An 18,772-nucleotide genomic window follows, 5' to 3' on the forward strand; every position below is an offset into this window, starting at 1 on the left:
TCTCTAACATTCTGTGATTCTGTGATGCTTCCAATATGCAGCTGTTTGCTTTGACTTTCCTGATTGATATTACCGTTTTTGTCTATAAAACAGTTGTGCTTAAGCAAGGTATTTTCTGTTTTCAGATTCCATGTTGTGGCGTCAAAGGGAAACCTGGATTGCTTGAACACCATCCTTATTCATGGAGCTGATATCACAGCCACTGATGCTGCTGGTAGGCTTCCTCTAATGTCCAAGGGCAACTTGCAAAAGTTCTCAGCTTGGTTTTTATTTTGGAGGGGGATTAAGCTAACCTGTGGGATAGATGTTCTTCCTTTCCATGGATTTCCCTGTGGTTGGCCAAAAAAAAAAAAAAAAAAAAAAACAAAAAACAAAAGTGGTGTGACTTGTTGCTGAACTTAAAGGAAACTGGTCACATCCCATAACATAAGTTCATGAACGCCTCCGACATGCAGCAGAACTTGAGAACTTTGGCTTTGTGCTGCTCTAACCGTTTATATAGTCTCACTGGTGAGATCAGTATTGCTGGTTGAGAGTAACAGTGGAAGAACTGTTTTAAATGAATTTGTGTTCTTTTAAATACTACATGTATTCCACTGAGACTTGTGAAGTACTGTATGCAGTGAGGATTAGAGTTTATTACATGGTAGGAGTTTGCGCACCCATACTGAGCCCTTAAAGCTTCAGAGTGCCCCTCTGCTGCCGTCTTGGTTTGCATGAGGTCAGAGTTGATGGGAAAGTCTTGTGAAAGAGGTAATTAAAATGGGTGCTAATCTTGCCTCAGATTGTTTACTTCGTAATTTAACGTGCTTAACGAATATTGCCTTGTTTTCAACTTCATTACCGAAAGAATCTAACCTCCTTTCATATGACTGTTTGGTTTTTTTTTCCAGTGCTTATGTGGAGTCATTTGCAGTATTTTAAGATTAGTTTTGCTATTCATGAACTTGAATCCTTGGTTGCAGTTTTTCTAAAACAAGGAAATGTTTAGCAAATAGTGAAGGATAAGTGAGAGATGACTTAGTTATAGTACTGGCAGAATTAAGGGAAAGAAAAGACCATTGTATTTAAAATGATGTGGGTGTTGATAATAAACTGTCTCTTGTTGTGAAATCAGTGTAGCAGTCTGACACACATGTTATCTGATGTTTCATACATCTAACACATGATGAGCAGTAATTGGAGCATGTGGAATTATGGAGGAGGCAGAAGATGTTTTTTGTTGTGATGAAATAAACTATGCTAATGCTTTAGTGAAGTACAAATTAATTTCTTACGAATTAGCATTACATGATTAGTAATAGACTTTGAGAAACAGCATGGGCGTGTTGAATTTGTGTAGTATTTCTAAATGCGTATTCAAAATAGATCCTAAATTGATGTTGATCTCTCTTTTTAGGTAGAAATGCATTGCACCTAGCTGCAAAATACGGTCATGCTTTATGTTTGCAGAAGCTGTTGCAGGTACTGAAAAATACAACTCACTGTTTGTTATGGTTTTTATTCTTGAGAGGAAAAAAGCATTCTTAAATATACTGACTCAGAATTGAGATATGCCACTTTTCTTTTTTGTGGTTTTTTAATAATTACATTATTTTTAAAAAATCATGGGGAAAAGACCTTGTAATATTAAATAACAGGGTGTGGCTGAAAGTATTAGATAAACATCTTTTCATCTCTTCACTTAGACAATCAAATCAATTTGTAGTTTCTGCCTCCTAAAGAAAATGGAGTTCAATGTCTTCTAAAGGCCAGTGCTCCTTTTTTCAGTATGTTTGCTTTTAGGAACAGTAGCACTGAAAAGTCTGCTCAGGAGTAGAGTGTTCTTCCAAAGATGGACAGCTATGCCCAATAATCTCTCACTAATGAAACAGTATTTTTTGTGGGGGTTGTCTTAGGTTGGTTTGTGTGATATTTATTTTTTCTTCACTTATTCCTGTTCAGTTTATGCTCATTTGAATATTTTTGAACTTTTAGTGTTTATTTTTACCTTCTGTTGACTTGATGCATGTCTGCATACAGATACAAATGGTACCTTGTGTGCACTGCCAGAACCAGTGGTGATAGTGGTAGTGAAGGAGTAATGACAAGTGGCGCAGAATCTGGCCAAACGTTTGGAAGTGTTTGTGAAAATGCTGTGATCAGTTGTGTGTTTTCCTTACACAGTCTTAATTTCCTTCTGCAGCTTTGATCAATGTGTTTAAAGTGCATGTGCCCATGGCTCTTTCTTTCACGTATGTCGGTATACTTGTAAACTGCAAATGTACATTTTTTTGCTTAAATCACTTTCTGTTCTTTAAATCAAACCTCAAATTCCTGTTTTATAAGTGTAGTCTAAATCTTAATTGATAATGGGGGTTACTTATTTTGACAGTACAATTGTCCAACGGAGAATGTGGATCTTCAGGGGAGAACTGCCCTTCATGATGCGGGTAAAAGGTTTTTACTTTTTTGGTAGCTGTAGTATGGAATCTAGATTTAATTTAATGGATTATTTCTCAGATGGTCTGAATTTTTCTCTTTTAATTTTGGTCACTCTAGTAGAAGATGTTTTGTGTTGTCATGACATTTGTTCTCAGTAGCAAACCCATTAACAGACTTAGCGGAGGCTGTAGGTCTGAAGTCTCTTCTGATGCCCATGAATTGTCTAGAAAAGTCCTAAACAAGTATCACGAGCAGCGTTTTAGAGCAAGGATGTGAGTGGGCTAAGATACCTTACCCCGGATTGTCTGAATCCTCATGTTATGTGGTGTCTTGAGCAGCAGTGTTTGATTTCTTTCACATGCTTTTGAGATGGTTTTGTGAGAACCAAGTCATAGACCCTTGTCATGCTCTTAGTTGTATGAATTTGTGTGAAACAGATGCACCTGAGGAGATGTCTGGGGTTTCACGAAGGCTGTTTCCAGCAGCATAACTTGCTCTTTCTTTTTCTCTTGCAAGCTATGTCAGACTGTTCCTCTAGCATACAACTCCTGTGTGATCACGGGGCCTCAGTGAACTCAAAAGATGGCGTAAGTTGCTGCTTATGGTTCTCTCCTGTACAAAACCTGTTGGAGTCCTTGTGCTTTCTCTGCTTTCTCTCCCTTTCCTTATTTCTTTCCCCCTTCCTCTCCTCAGGACGGGAGGACACCGCTGGTGCTGGCCACTCAGATGTGTCGTCCCACAGTCTGCCAGCTTCTGATAGACAGAGGAGCGGATGTTAATGCCAGGGACAAACAAAACAGGTAATGCATGCAGAGTGCTGTCAGAAAGCCTGCTGACATTTCAAAGGCAGAAAGCTGTCCCTTGGCTTTCAGGCTGCAGAATAAATATGCTAAATTCAGTGGAAGAGAACATGGCATTTAGTTCAGGAGTAGATGTGCCAATTCAATAACGTGGGTAAGCGTGGCCTTTTGTATTGCTTGTTCTTGCATCTAAAATACATACAGGCGTGTTACTGCCAGCAGAGAAACCACTTGGTTGCTTTAAGGGTTTTTCTGTCCAAAGCTGTATCTTATACCCTTTGGGATCCATATGCAAAATGGGTGATGACAAGAGTGATACTCTGTCAAGAAGTACTTGAGTCCCGACTTTGCTGCTAAGGAACCTAAAGGCCTTGAGGTGTTTGATCCTATATTCATGGGAGGGGGTCAGGAAGGGGTTTTCCATTTGTAACTGCTGCTTCTGCCAGTTATTTCTTGGAGGATGACTGCCTGGTGGCCAAGGGACATGAGGCTGCTGTGGGACAAAGCATGAGTGCTTGTATTGCACGTTCTGAAGCTGGGAAGTGTTTGGAAGGCATTGCCAGGGCTCCCAAGCACTTGCCTGAACTTTGTCTAAACTTTGTCTTGTGTTTGTCTTGTCTATGGATGTTTGTATCTAACTAGAGAGTTAAATACATACTAGAGTATGTATCTAACATACGAGTTTTCAAAACACTGGGTGGCTTTCTGAAAGGCTTCTGCTGGGTTTCACGGAAGTACTGCTGTTATAGTGTTTTTGTTTGCTTCTCAACAAATATTTAAACACTGGCTAAATGACTTTTTAAAGCTTAGTTTCCTCTCTTGATAGAGGAAAGATTCCTTAACTCAAGTTTCCATGATTAGACATGAGTGCAGGAAGGATTATTTCTGTAAGTGATTGCTCTGTTCAAGCAGGACATCCCACAGACTCTGAACGCACTCTTTCTCCCCACCCTCAGGACTGCCTTAATGTTAGGCTGTGAATACGGCTGCAAGGATGCAGTAGAAGTTTTGCTCAAAAATGGTGCGGATGTTAGTTTGACTGATGGCCTTGGTCATGACTGTGCTTACTATGCCAGAATTGGTGACAATATTGACATTTTGGCTTTAATAAAAGCTGCCGTTGAGGATTCCAGCAAAGGTACGAAGAACATGACGACTGTAACGGTTCACTGCTGTTCTTTCTCTTGATTTGGGTATCTTTGCCCTGCTGTGTTTTCAGGAACTGTTTTTTGGAGGGCAGCTGTAGTCCTTTGAATAAAAAAGTTATAAACTGCCTGTTTGGGAGGGAAAAGAAGGCTTTTGGGTTTTGTTTGGTTTTAGTAAAGCTTTTAAGGTTAATGCAGGCTTTGATGCCTTGAGGTATTACCATTGCTGAACCTGGAGTTATAGGAGTTAGTTGACCTTATTTATAAAAACCTTTGTACTTGTGAATGGTTCCATATTTGATTAACTGGGGGGTGGTGAATCTATTTCTTGAAATGTCCTCCCAAGATCAAAACTTGATGGAATTAGCTGAATGTGGTGTGTGAGTCTGAATGAAATGCATTTTTTAACTCCCTCTTTTTGTGGTGCTCTTTTAGCAAGAGATACCATGAAGAAAGGGCAGCCTGAGCACAAGGTAAGCTGCTTGTACTAAGTGTCTCCTAAGGCACTGGTGGCGTTGAGAGGGTGATTAACATTGTGCTATGATGCAAAACCAGTTCAGTATTTCTTGAATTCTCAACTTCATCTGTAGCTGAGAAGATTCCCTCTGTAATCAGATGGTGTGTCTGTTTCTATTTGAAAAATATGTGATGTGCATGTTCAGGATTAGAGTTTGGACCAGCATCCCATTTACTGTCTGGATGAGGTCATGAGTGACCTCTTGCTGAGAAGCAGTCTGTGCAAATGTGCATGTTGGTAGTGCTGCCCCTCGGTGGAAGCTGAAATGGAAGCTGAGAACAGCCCGCTGTCCCCAGAAGCGGATGTCTTTGGAAGGTAATAGGGAATAGAAATACTTTGCTGTTGCAATAACAGGTTACTGGTATGTCACAAAAGTGGAATCGGCTGCATGTGCAGGAGGAGGTGAATGTCAAGCTGTATCAGAAGGAACATAATGCTCAGGTAAGCGAGAAGGATTTCTGACTTGCGTATTCCCACATGCGTAGTGAACCAGACATGCTAAAGACAAGATGTGCTTGTACAATCAGCATTAGCAATTCCATTAAGAAAGGTCATATCTGTTGCTGTTTACTTAAAACTTAATTGCATGACTGTGCAGTGTGGCAATTATGCAGATTAGCTATGAACTTTTTCAGGGAAAAAAACTCGTTTGTGTGATAAACAGTTGCAAGTCTCTTCATGTACTAACCCTGCCTATCCATCTCTTACCCTTCTGTCTGCTGCCTTCTCCTGCAGGAAAATCCCAGGGTCACAAACCAGGAGGTTTTATTTTTTTAACTTCTCAAGAGGGATGTGTGTTTAAGTGTCTTACTAAAAATAACCTTTGTCATAATTGCTCCACTTACTAGTATTAATTTTCTCATCTTGTTATTATGTCATTACACGTTTCAAAAAGGTAAACAACATTTTAAGCCATGGGGAACCAAACCACCGAGGAGCTGGGGCCTGCATTCTGAAATGCTTTGTAGTAAAAGGATAAAGATCTCCAAATGTAGCTTCTCTGGTTTGAGCTACAGTAGTTACCACAGTTAAAGCAGTGATTATCAGGCAGGAGTTAACCTTTATTGTTTGCATGTGAGCCCTGGGCTGGCTGACGGTGCAAAGACTTGTCATTTTTATGTGTTGGATTTATCACACATTACCAGGGTGATTCTGTGGCTGCTGGAACAGTTAGCACACTTAAAGGTTGCTATATTTCATGCTGGTGAGGCTTTTTCGTTACACCTCTGGCTGCAGTGGTTGGGTTTCAGGAACTGTTTTAGCGTTAGTTATTTTTACTTGTTAACAGACAGATAAGCAGCCTCTTGAGTGCTGTCAGCATTGACTGTAATCTTACTCTGCTCATACTTCCAAAACCTGTATGTACACTTACATGAAAAAGAGCTGTCTGGAGCTAAAAAGCTTTCAAGGCTCTGGAGCTTGCACATATGTCAACCCTCAGAATGAAACAGAGCTGGAGTAAGGCCACAGAGTCATTAGGGGGCTTGTTGGGCAAGGCTTGGTGTCTTAGTGACCGTTAAAACTGTTCGTCCAGATTCTTTAGTTTTCCCAGTATGTGTATGGTGTGGTCTATTTTGGATTTTTTTATTTTATTTTTTACTTTTTAAGGAATTGGAGTTAGAAAATCAAGATTTGAAAGATCGAATGAGAGAAGTGCAAGAGGAGCAAAGGATGCTGCTGGATAGAATCAGTGGGCTGCAGCTACAGCTGAATGAGGTAAGCCTTGTATTGGAATAACCTGACTTGAAAGCTGTAATAACTGCCTGACACTGACAAGGAAGGCTGGTAGGAGAGGAAGGGAAAGCATGTGTAATTAGGATGCGGTCTTCACTGCTTTCCTGAGAGTTATTTCTGTATGTGTCACTGTCACTTTCTTCTGCTGCGAAAGCCTTTGGTCTTGTCATATTCAAAGTGTGAGGAGTCACGTTAAAAGTCATTCACTGGTACTCATGAATTGGAGCAACAACATTTATGGCTATACTTTGCCATGTAACATGAACTATGAGATGTTCTGGTGTGTTGTAGTTTGGAGAGTAAACTTCATCTGCACAATTCAGTGTAGATCATAGAATCAGCAAACTTCTGCTGAAAAACTGTGCTCCTCTGCCTCAGTTGCGTATGATCCAGATAATTGAAAAGATATTCCGGTTTCCTAGTATGCATGACAAGAGACATCACTCTGTCAAACATCCTTAACTTCTGTTTATCTTTGTTTCTCTTGCCAGAGGTTAGATGGTAGGTGGAAGGGGGACAGTCAGAAGCATGTAGCGTTAGAAACTGGGGTAGACTTCTCAACTGATCAACTGTGAATAAGCCCCTTAAACATTATTGGAAAAATGATTTGTGGGGGGATTTTTTTGTTATTTTTGCAGGAGCAAATGTTTGCAGATGATCTTGAAAATGAGGTATGATATATCACCTTAAAGTGTAATAGAACTGTGAAATAGGGGAAGCGACTGTTGTATTTAAGTAGTGGTATTTAACACCATAGAGAAAAGAAAAGCTGTCTATAAATGCTAAATGAAAAATATCACTGATACGTACTCCATTCATACAGCTATGCAGCATTTCTGTTACTACAAAGAGCAGATGTAATCCCTATGGCACCCTTAAAGCACGCTCAATACAAGTATCTCTTTAGTAACTTTCAGTAATGCAAGACAAATGTGAATAAATGAAACAATAGCAAATTGTATTGGTGCATATTCCCTTGACTCATTCTTCAAGACTCCCTTTGTAGAGGAGCAGTGTTGTGGAAGAACTTTAGAATTTAGGGAATTTTTTAAAATCAAAAATTCAGGGATTCTTTTAGAGTAGATCTTGGTTGAAGTTCTCCCTATTTTAAAAGTTGTGTGGGATCTTATGAATCTGACCGTTCTTGTGGCTTTGGCTATTTGGCACTCTTTCTCTTGCAGAAGGATGAGTTGAAGAAAATTCTAACTACCAAGGAAAAACAGCAGGAAGAAAGCTTAAGAACTATTGAAGCTCTGAAAGCTAAGCTCAAATATTATGAAGTATGTTACTTGGTTGGAAATGTAATGTAGCATTTGATATTTACAGTAGTATATACTTAAGCAATTTAAAATTGTTGAAAGTCTGAAATGGTTATCTCATTGTCAAAGCTTTCCCTGCCCTTTAATCCCTAGTTTAACATCTAGTAAAAATTTGAAATGAATTTCCAGCTTTATTTTTGTGTTTCTTGCTGTTTCCTTTTAGGCTGACTTTGTGGGATCTGGAAGTAACTTTGGTAATAGTAAGTCTATTTAATTCTTAAAATGTGCCACACATGATGCAGTGTTAGAATACATAGATGAGGGCTGTGTTTTTTGTCATCTCTTCCTTTTGCTGGTGTTAACTATAGCCAAACATAATGTGTGTCCCCACCTGAAACCTCAGGACACAGTGAGCTGTCCCCAACCGTGTGTGTACCTAAGTGCTGGGGCAATACCCATCAGCCTCACAACTGACTGGTCTTGTGAAATGTGCATTGAAACTCTGCTCATCTTCTTGTAACATGAAAAACAAGCTGAGCAAGATCTGTGCTCCCAACGGAGTCTTCCTCTTTCCGTTCTTCGTATCTGAAACAGCGCTCATGCCTGGCGCATGACAAGAAAACTGGTCATCATGAAAGCTCGAGTGTCGGCAGGTTTGAAAGTGACTTTAAACTCAAGACCTCAGCTTGCGCTTCTCTTGGAAATTATTCCATTTCCAGCAACTGAAGTCTTTTGTATCCAACGTGGTTGCAGGCCTGCCTTGCACTTGTGTAACTTCAGATGTCACTCAAGTTGTCCTGAGCTGTCACGAGGGCTGTTTGCCTGCCTGTCAGGAAGGATCATTTGTCTGGAGTGCACGGGGATGATTTCCCTGGTGTGTTCATGTGCAGACATGCAACTAGCTCCAGGTGGCTTTCAGGACTGTTTTGCAGAACAAAACCTAGCCTGGCATAGCAGGGGTATTGTTTTTCCATAGTAGGAGTCTGTCCAGACTTCCTATGTGACTTATTTAAGGTGGAGTTGCTTTAATACCAAGTGCTTCAACACCAGCCTGCAGCCTAGTGCAGTCCCACTGAACACAATAAAACTAGGGAGGAAAATCATTGTTCTTGTCACTTTGTTACTGTTTTTTTAAACAGAGACTGAATACTGTTTGCTTTGCAAATCTAGGAAAAGAAGATTTATTACTTAAACAAGGCCAAGTGTTTGCTGTGGAATCACAGGTAATAAATATTTTGCCGCTTGAGAGAATTGTGAGATAGTTATGCTTGGGAAAGCTGAATATAAATGTATATATATTAAACATTGCTTCTGAATACAGCAGTTTCAGTAATACTTGCTTTGCTATGTTTATTTTTAACTGCTGATGCCCTCTAGAGTTACACGTGTGACATAACTTTAAATGCTGCAAAATTGTTCCATACTGAATGGTCTGTACTGAACATTCTTAAAACTGAATCACAGACTACTGAATCAACGGTCACAGTGTAAAGTGCAATTGGTTTTTCACCTCCATAATTTTTTTCTACTTTAAATTCAGCTAAAATTCAGAAGACTTTATTTTCCTGCCGGCTATACAATGATTTCCTGCCAATTTTGTTTGCTGATGGCTGCTACTTTCCAAAGCAACAATTCAGTTATAAACAAGGTCTGTTAGACCCTTACAGTGAGCCATATATGATAGGGCTTGGTCCTAAGTGCAAAATGCTTCTTAAACTTAAGTAGTTGAGCTGTAATTCTTCTGGAAGCGAACTAACTGAAAAAACCGAACCATGTCCACTGCAGGAAATAAGTGGCTTTAAGCTAGTGATGCCTGGCAGTTGTGTACTGCTTTGTGGTCCTCGGAACAGGAATGAGATAATTGGAGCAAGCCTGTGCCTTGTAATAGCCACGTGGCTGGTAGTGAAGTGAAGCTTCGTAGTGAAGATCTCATGGCAGGAGGGTGAAGCATTTTTTGGATATCCTTTACTGGATGGTAAATTACTCTTTTCAGCCTTTTCAGAGTGAGGGTTCTGTTAGCCATGGCATACTCTGTTCTGATTCCTTTTAAAATTATTTTCACATGTTTGAGGGACAGGGGAAATCTCTTAATAAATTAAATGTCTTCTAGCAAATGGGTGATTAAATGTGAGTAACGAGGGAAGTTAAATGAATATACTATACCTGCACTTTGATGTCAGTAGAGTCTGGTGATTGGGAAACAGTAGTGTAGAGCTATATTCAACACTTTTACTGTTAAAAGCTGAAATACTCATGTTCTATAATATGGGCAAGAATAGATTAGTGTGTTTCTAAGAAAAAAAAATCTCTTGGACAAATTGTGTACTCACATCAACATATGTTTAAGACAGGTATGTAGATGGCTGTTCATATATATATATATATATGTATCACTTGTCAAACTTGTAAACGTGTCCGCTTTGTGCCAATTTATCTTCAGTCTAGGTCCATGCTGAGGCCCCTGGAGCTGTCCCTGCCTAACCAATCATCCAGTTCAGAGAAGGAAATTTTAAAGAAAGAACTTGACAACATGAGGACCTGCTATGGTGCAGCAAAAGAAGAAATTAGCAAACTGCAGAGAGAACTGTCTCTCAAGGTGTCTGAATGTAAAGCTTTGGCATCAGAGTGTGAAAGAACCAAGGCAGAGTCTGATGGACAGATAAAACAACTGGAAGATGCTTTAAAAGATGTACAGAAAAGAATGTTTGACTCTGAAGGCAAAGTTAAGCAAATGCAGACCCACTTTCTCGCTCTGAAAGAGCACCTGACGAACGAAGCTGCTTTGGGAAACAGTAAGCTAACAGAGGAGCTGAAGGATCAGTTGAAAGAAATGAAAACAAAGTATGAAGGAGCCTCTGCTGAAGTGGGAAAACTAAGGAACCAGATTAAGCAGAATGAATTGCTGGTGGCGGAATTTAAGAGAGATGAAGGAAGGCTAGTGGAGGAAAACAAAAGGTTGCAGAAGGAACTTGTTAAGTTGGAGATGGAGCGAGATAAAAGGGGAAGAAATGTCATGGAATTAGAAGGGCAGCTCAAAGAAACAGCAGCAAAGCTATCCCACTCTGTAACTTCAGAGAAATTTGAAAACATGAAGAGTTTGTTATCAAACGAAGTGAATGAGAAAGCAAGGAAGTTAGCAGAGATGGAAGGAGAGCACAAAAAGCTGCAGGCAGAGATTTTGCTTTTAAAGAGGGAATCTGAGAGTCAGAAAGCTAAACTTGCTCAGCATGTAAAGCCAGAAGACCACGAACAAATGAGGAGTGGATTTGAGCAAAAAAGTGAGGAACTTGGGAAGACAATTTCTGAATTGTCACAGAAGAATCAGACTCTGCAGAAGGAACTTGAAAGGTTGCAAATTGATAACAAGATGCTTAAGGAGCAAATCCAAATGCTAAAAACTGAAATTAAAAGCCAGAATGTGCCTTTAAAAATTCATGAAGAATTGAAGAAAACAAATGATGTGACTGTTGGTGACCTGACCAAAAAGCTTTTTGAAATAACAAAAAAGTACAATGAAAGCAAAGCAGAAGCTGAAAAGTTACTGGCAGAGAAGAACAATTTAAGTGAGAATATCTGCCACTTCCAAGCTGTCTACCTGTCTCCAGAGCAGCACAAAAAAGAAGTGGAAGCTTTAAAATCTAATGGCATTGAACTTGAAAAGCAGCTTGCTGAGCTTCAGAAAAAATACGATGATGAGCAAGCAAAAGTGTGCAACCTAGTCTCTGAAAACACAGCCGTAAGAGAGACTCTCAAGGATCAGTATGTGTTGGCTACGACTCATGAAGAGATTAAAACAGTCTTGAACAACACGCTAGAAAAGACTAATAGGGAGCTGTCAGATCTGAAGGAAAAAACTGAAGAGCTAAAGAGAGAATTCGTGAGGGTAAATGAAGAAAATGGAACTTTGAAAAATAAGGTGAAACTCTTACAGAATCAATTACAAACGGAGTGTATAAGTTTAAAAGATCATGAAACTACAGTGGCTAGTTTAAATAAAAGCATGCAAGAACTTCAGGAGAACAACGTTGTACTTATGGCTGAATATAAGAGAGGTCAGGAAGAAATTTTGCAGTTACATGCAGAAATTGAAGCCCAAAAGAAGGAACTTGACACAATTCAAGAATGCATTAAGTTGAAATACGCCCCGGTTGCCTCCTTTGAAGACAGAGAACAAAGCTTTGAAGCCACAGTGAAGGAGTTAAGAGCACAGCTGCAGGAACAGGTGCAGAAGTGCAGAGAAAGTGAGGAGGAAAACAAGAAGTGCAAAGAGGAGAATGAAAAGCTCAAAAATGGCGTTTTGTCCATCCAAAATGACCTGCAGCAGAACTATATCCTTGCTGAGAAATCCCGTGAAATGGAGAAAATGTTTGCAAGTAAAATGGAGGAGTTGAATAAGCAATTGAGGGAATTGCTGCAGAAATACACAGGCAAGAAAGAAGAGAATGATGCGCTGGAAGAGAGTGCCAAGCAGCCTGTAACGATGCAGGCTCAGCACCTTTCAGTAGAGCAGATTGAAGCCTTGAAGAAGGCTCTCGGTCACACTCTAGAGGATCTGAAGGAAGCCCTCCAAAGTAAGAAGGAATGTTACGACAAAGAAACACTAAAAGTAGGAGAACTACAGCAAGAATTGTCAGATCTGAAAAAATCTTCAATACCTTTGGTAGAATATACACAAATGAAGGAGATGCTAGAACAAGAAATTGTAGCAACCAAAAACAGCTTGAAAGAAAAGGAAGAAGAAAACAGAGTTAAAAATGAGGAAATCTTGAAGTTGCAGTCTGAGATTCAGCATACTCAACAAGCTCTAAGAGACCTGCAGAGCAAAGAAGTGATCGACATCTCAGAATACAAATCCATGAAGAGTACTCTGGAGGCCCAGATTAATAGCATCGCGGAGAATTTGTCCAGCATGAATAAAAAGTACGAGGAAGCATGCGAGGAGGCTTTGCAAGCTAAGAAGAGCGAGCTTTCTTTGAAGGATGAAAAGGAGTTGCTTCAGTTACGGAGTTGCAGTATTGAGCAAGAAATCAAAGACCAGAAAGAAAGATGTGATAAATCATTGACAACGATTATTGACTTGCAGAAGAGAATACAAGAATCTGCAAAGCAGGTGGAAGCCAAGGATAACAAGGTAGGTTGTGTCACTTCATGCTCTTGATATTTTCAGTTCAGCAGTAAGGAACCAGACTGCAAATACAGCTACTTAGGCATTCACGCTTGACTTTGTGTACTGAGCATTAGGTACCCAGGGCTGCACCCAATCTGCTAAGATGGGGTCCTGGTTTTGGTATCCTTACACTAAGTTTTAGTAATTCCTCATGTGTTTCAGGTGTCATTTGTTGTATTTAAACTCAAACCTTCAAGGTGAGTTTCAGACCTCTGGGGTATAAGCTCGTTCTTCCATCAATTTGGTGACCTGAATGTTTTCAGTTTACTTTTTAAATACAAAAAAATATGCCTAGCTTGATTTCCAGGTTGATAAACTACCTCAGCACTTTGTGTGAGAGACTTTGTTAGCCTGATGTAAGGAAGATGATTTTGTGACCAAATAGTTTTTGAAATGTCTAAATGGGGCTTATTGATCTTAAATATGTTTGATTCACTTTGACAGATTGTTAGTGCGAAAACACTTTTCTTACCGTAAAATCTAGGAGTAAGAAGCAGTAGTAACTCTGATTCTAGGAGATATTTGACACAGACATTAGGCACCCTATGTTGTTCTGAGAGTTTTGCTTTATATTTATGTTAAATATTTTAATATATTAAACATATATTTATGTTAAATGTATGCTGTTTGTGTTCCTCCTTGGATAGGTTATATTTGCAAGTAGCTTAGAGCTGTATTTGTTCAGCATCTCTGGCTTATCTTCTGACTGTTCATTATCCTTTTTAGAAATTAGACCCAGAGTATCTTTAGAGCATAAGTCCATTATGTCGCTGGCTGACCTCCAGGGTCTGCACCTCCATACCTGACCCATTTCAGTGCTGGGAAGCAGGATGGGAACCAGTGATAGCACGTCAGGGAAATGAAGTCCTCTATCTTTGCCAAGTCTCTCAACCAGTGTGACGGCAAACTGGGACAAAGACCCCTCAGTGCTTGCTGATAGTTGTCAGACTTTAAAAAATGTCAAAAAAGGTTAGTTTTTGCTAACTGAGAAATCCTTAAATGAGGTTTTTGTGTGCTTTTTTTAAAGATAACAGAGCTGCTTAATGACGTAGAGCGGTTAAAACAAGCTCTTAATGGCTTGTCTCAACTTACATACACCACTGGGATTCCCTCGAAGAGGCAGAACCAGCAGGTTGAAATGCTCCAGAACCAAGTGAAAACACTGCAACAACAGCTGGCTGTAAGTAGTTGTGTAAGGTGTTGTCTGAAATGCTGTAGCGTTGCTTACAGTTTCTTGTCTAAAGAAGGTCGCTGGAGCACTGGGGTTGACTGTAGGCTTAGACTTCAAAAGTAGGGTGTTCATTATTTTTTTTCATTTTTGTGAACTTTTCCAGATGAAAAGGACACAATTTAGAGAGAACTCATGCCTATGAGATGTGCTGCTGTAGTTCATGCCAAAACCATTTCTGCATGCAAGTTCATAGAATCCCAGGAGGGTTTGGGTTGGAAGGGACCTTAAAGCCCACCCAGTGCCACCCCCTGCCATGGGCAGGGACACCTCCCACCAGCCCAGGTTGCCCAAAGCCTCATCCAGCCTGGCCTTGAACCCCTCCAGGGATGGGGCATCCACAGCTTCCCTGGGCAACCTGGGCCTGTGCCCAGTACTAACAGTGAAGGGGAACACTTCATGGTTAGTGTTGTGGTTTCGTGCACAAACATGTTTGTGGCCCCGGTGACTTCCATAAAGCTCGTAATTAAAGCGGTGTATGTGACCGAAGTTAGTTATTTGTAAATCTGTCCAGAAGGTAGGATACAGGCTTAATAGTACTTATAAGGTTGTCTCTTAAAAGGCAGAGGGTTCTTAAATTGGTAGTTTTAAACAAATAGCCAATGCAGTTGATGAAACAAGTTTTTCATCTCAGCACCTGGGCTGACACACTAGATCAGCCTGTCTCTGATAGCCTTTCATCAAAATTGCTTTGCTCCAAGTAAGCAATAAAAAAAGTCAAGCAGTGACTTTTTTCTTGATTAATGGAGGGGAATATAGCTAACTTTAACCTTGAAATTCTGCTTTGGCTAGTCTATAAGTGCCCAAACCCAAGCTCACAAAGCTGGAAATACACAAGAGTAGATGTTAAAAATTTGATGACTTCACCTCTTCTTCCTGTCCTCTTTTTATAGGATGCTAAAAGGCAGCATCAAGAGGTAGTTTCAGTCTATCGGACACATCTTCTTAGTGCTGTACAGGTATGATAGTCCCAAGTTCAGATTGTTTTGCTCTGTCATGTCAATGTAGACATTCTAGAGACACATTTCTAACTGTCACACTGGAAGACCTCAAAAAAAAATTGAAACTAGCCTTAAGTACCTGTTTTCATGTTGAGGGTTTTAACTGGGAATGGACTGACCCAACAGAAGAGCAAACACACACCACAGCTGCAGTCTTACAGTGCCATCCTCTTATTGCCATCTGGCTCCATGTGACTGCATGTGACACTAACCTGCTCTGGAGGGTGATGTTAGTAATGCTGCATCATCCCAGGTAATGCTGGAGAGAAACTTAATAAAGTTACAGACTTGATGCAGACTTATCCAGTGGCTCTCGCTGAACAAAGAGCTGATCAACTAATACACGTCGTGTGAGTTCAGATACTAAGCATACAAAAGCGGGATCATTACTACAGTAACAGGCTGTGGAGTATTTTTTTTCCCACATCATATTTTCATAGAGGAAACTGCTGTCTCAGAGAAGCACACCCTTCTTGTTCTCATGAGCAAAAAACCCCAGGATTCCTAAAGTATTTCAGATTTTCTCAGAGTGGTGAAAATACAGCAATGAGTTAAGACTTTTGGGTAATTTTGAAGAATCTCCTGATGTTAGCGATAGCTGGTTGACACTTATGGGATTTTTGATTTTTCTTTTAACCAAGTGTTTGCTTGCTCTAGGGTCACATGGATGAAGATGTCCAAGCTGCTTTACTACAGATCATTCGAATGAGACAGGGACTTGTTTGCTGATGTGCTTAGTGCCATTGCTCTTGAAGGCTGCTACATCTTGTAGGAGTGCTGTGATTATGGTAGTGATAACCTTCATGAGAGTTAAATAATTATGATAATATAGCTGCAATTAAAACCTCTAAATATGAAACAACTTTCCAAGCTGAAAGATTTTCTCCTTCTAAAACAATAAAATAGGGCTACTAAGTTTCAGATCTGACATTTCTGTTAATAGACTAATAATAGATGTAGAATGTCTTTTAAAGTTTGTATACAAGCTGACTGTCAAAATGATGACATAGTAGTTAAATTATTTTAATGTCTGATTGACCACCTAAAACAAGGCCTATACCCAGAAACTCCAGTTTATCCTAAAACATGAACTCTCATGGTATGGTTAAAAATAAACTATGTTCAAATGAGCTTGGCTAACTATTGTAGCTGTATATCTCCTTTAATGATTAAGAGAAAGTGGCTGTTTTGTTATGTGTGCTGATGAAGACATATTACAATGTGTAGTAAATCAGCTGCAAAGGTAGATGAAAGGTATTTAGGTAGATGTTGTGACTTGGCTGGCCAAGTTACAGACTTTATTTAAATATAAGCTTAAGATGTAGTGCCTTTGCTTTTTTGCAAGACTTAAAAATCAGGTTTTACTTCAAAACACTAACTTTTGGTTGCCTCCCTTTCCCCGAGGTTTTTCATGAATGCTGTGTAACATTGATTACTGTAGGCTAACACTGGAGGGCTGCAGTGTCATGGTTTGTAGGGCAGCACCTTCATCTAAGTGCAGTAGTCCTACTTCTGCATAATTTAATTCTTTGTTAAGCCTACTATGGGTGTAGACTGAGCAGCTCATTAAGCCATACACTAGATAATTCAGGTATTGGATTTTCAAACACTATCTCATGGAAGTTTAAGGTATTCTCCTCTAGCTGTAGCTTGTGTAGTATAATCTTATTTATGGGGAAAGATGCAAATAGTAAGGATTAATGAAACAAAAATTTATATTTGCTTGGAATCTACGTATTAAACAGGACAGGGTTTCATTTTTAACTGAAGGATGGTGTTCCCATAAGTAAGTTTAATAAAGAAAATATGAAATTTGGGACTACTCAAATGAAGTAATTGAAAAATGAATCTGATAAAATATGTGACTGTTTTAATCGAACAAACAGTGTAAGTGCTACCAGTAGCTGTGTTAACTTCAGTCTACTTGGTTGAAAGCAATTGCTTGTAACTAGCAAGTAGGAATCTGGCATCCTGATGCAGAAAAGACAAACTTCCTCTCCCTGTTCCTGGAAAATAAGGACTTGAGTCAGAGTGCTGAGTCCTCTGCTTCGTGTTAACAGGGCTTCCCAGCAACCACACAGGCTTGGGTGTCTTTTTTTAGTAGTATTATGTTTGTTTCCTTTTTTGGTCCCTTTTTGGGCAGTCTTGTTCTAGAACTGAAGAGACAACTGCCACTTAGAGGAGGATACAGACATAGTGATGAATGTGCAGGGCAGTTTTTATTATATAAATACACTTTAATATATTTACTAAATATGTGTCTGTAGTTAAACAGATCGGCTGCTGCTTTCCTTTAATTTCTTAGAGGGCTATTACAGAAAACATCTCAGTATATATACGTTACTTTTTAGCCAAATTCTTTTATGATTGCGTTACTTGAAACTCTTATTAGAGAATTTGTTTTGATATACTAACTGGCATATTTTGATATTGTATGTTTCCTTATTCAGGGAGTTCTATGTATGTTTTTCTAAATTTCTCCCATATTACATTATCAATAAAATGTTTTCTTCTTTTTTTATTGTAGTGGTCAGTTCTGTAAAAGGTAAAGAAATGTAAACAGTTTGGCAAAGGAGTCTGGGTAGCGAAGGATATTGAACTGGTTTGAATGCTCTTGAATACCAGGTAACACTTGTTTGTCAGATGCCCGCTGGGATTACTGGGTTTTTCTGTCTATTTCCAGAGTTTATGATTGGTAAAATTTTGGTGAAGTTGAACTCAAGTTTCTGCCAGTTAGTTCTTCAGAGTAAATGGACTCTGGACACTTCTCCACCAAAGAGAGCAAGCTGTCTGTTATCGTGGTCGTTAGGTTTGGGGGGGAGCCAGTGAAGTTTTACTCCCGCTTTTAACGAGACTGGATTCACTGCCTGATCTCAGGCTAAGCAACCTTGTCAGAACAATACCACAATCCTTTCATCTTGTGCAGTTTGAAAGTGAAGGGCTCTCTAATTTCGCCATTAGCTTAATTTAATTTTTGATGGTTCAGATTATCTCGTCCAGCCCATGGGACGTGAAAATGAGTGAGGTTGCTAGGGTATGAGCAGTAGAAGTGAAACTTTCCTGTATTAAACGATGACTGGAGCAATGGTTTCTTCCTTGGATCTTGGAGGAGCTGCTTGCGTTCTGAGTTGTAAGCAGAAGCTCTCTTTAGGGTTCTTGTAAATCTCAAATTTGACCTTGCAGAAAAAAAAAGCATGTGAGTATACACGTTTGAGTTATTTCTGAAGAGGAACTTGCACTTAGGTAGGACTGTTTCAAGATTTGATATGTCTAAACCTTCCCTTTGCCAGTAAATACGTTCTGTCAGCTTTACTGACTCAGCTAATCTGCAGGATACCGTGAAGTGCTTTTCACTGATAATTTTCTGATAGCTTTATATATTTTCAGGTGTACTCCTGTGGGTATTTTGATCTCCAACCATGTTTTTTTTTCTGCAGAGCAAAGGCCAGTTATTTAAAAGCTTTTTCAATTATATTTACGTTCTCTTGTATTTTTTT

At 39.5% G+C, this 18,772-nt stretch overlaps 1 protein-coding gene across 1 annotated transcript; it reads left to right on the plus strand.

Moving 5' to 3' along the window:
• Positions 1-125: 125 nt before the first annotated feature.
• UACA (uveal autoantigen with coiled-coil domains and ankyrin repeats) lies at positions 126-16,405 on the plus strand (the record flags this gene model as incomplete). Its single annotated transcript, XM_010075221.1, has 17 exons — positions 126-214; positions 1,400-1,464; positions 2,375-2,432; positions 2,941-3,011; positions 3,118-3,224; positions 4,181-4,362; positions 4,805-4,842; positions 5,241-5,327; positions 6,495-6,602; positions 7,259-7,291; positions 7,802-7,900; positions 8,103-8,139; positions 9,050-9,102; positions 10,320-13,010; positions 14,074-14,226; positions 15,168-15,233; positions 15,933-16,405. Coding segments are annotated over 17 exons (4,009 nt in total), but the record flags the coding sequence as incomplete, so codon positions are not given.
• Positions 16,406-18,772: the final 2,367 nt, after the last annotated feature.

Source organism: Pterocles gutturalis, unplaced genomic scaffold (assembly GCF_000699245.1).
Source record: "Pterocles gutturalis isolate BGI_N339 unplaced genomic scaffold, ASM69924v1 scaffold36366, whole genome shotgun sequence".
In the NCBI taxonomy this organism is placed as follows: domain Eukaryota; kingdom Metazoa; phylum Chordata; class Aves; order Pterocliformes; family Pteroclidae; genus Pterocles; species Pterocles gutturalis.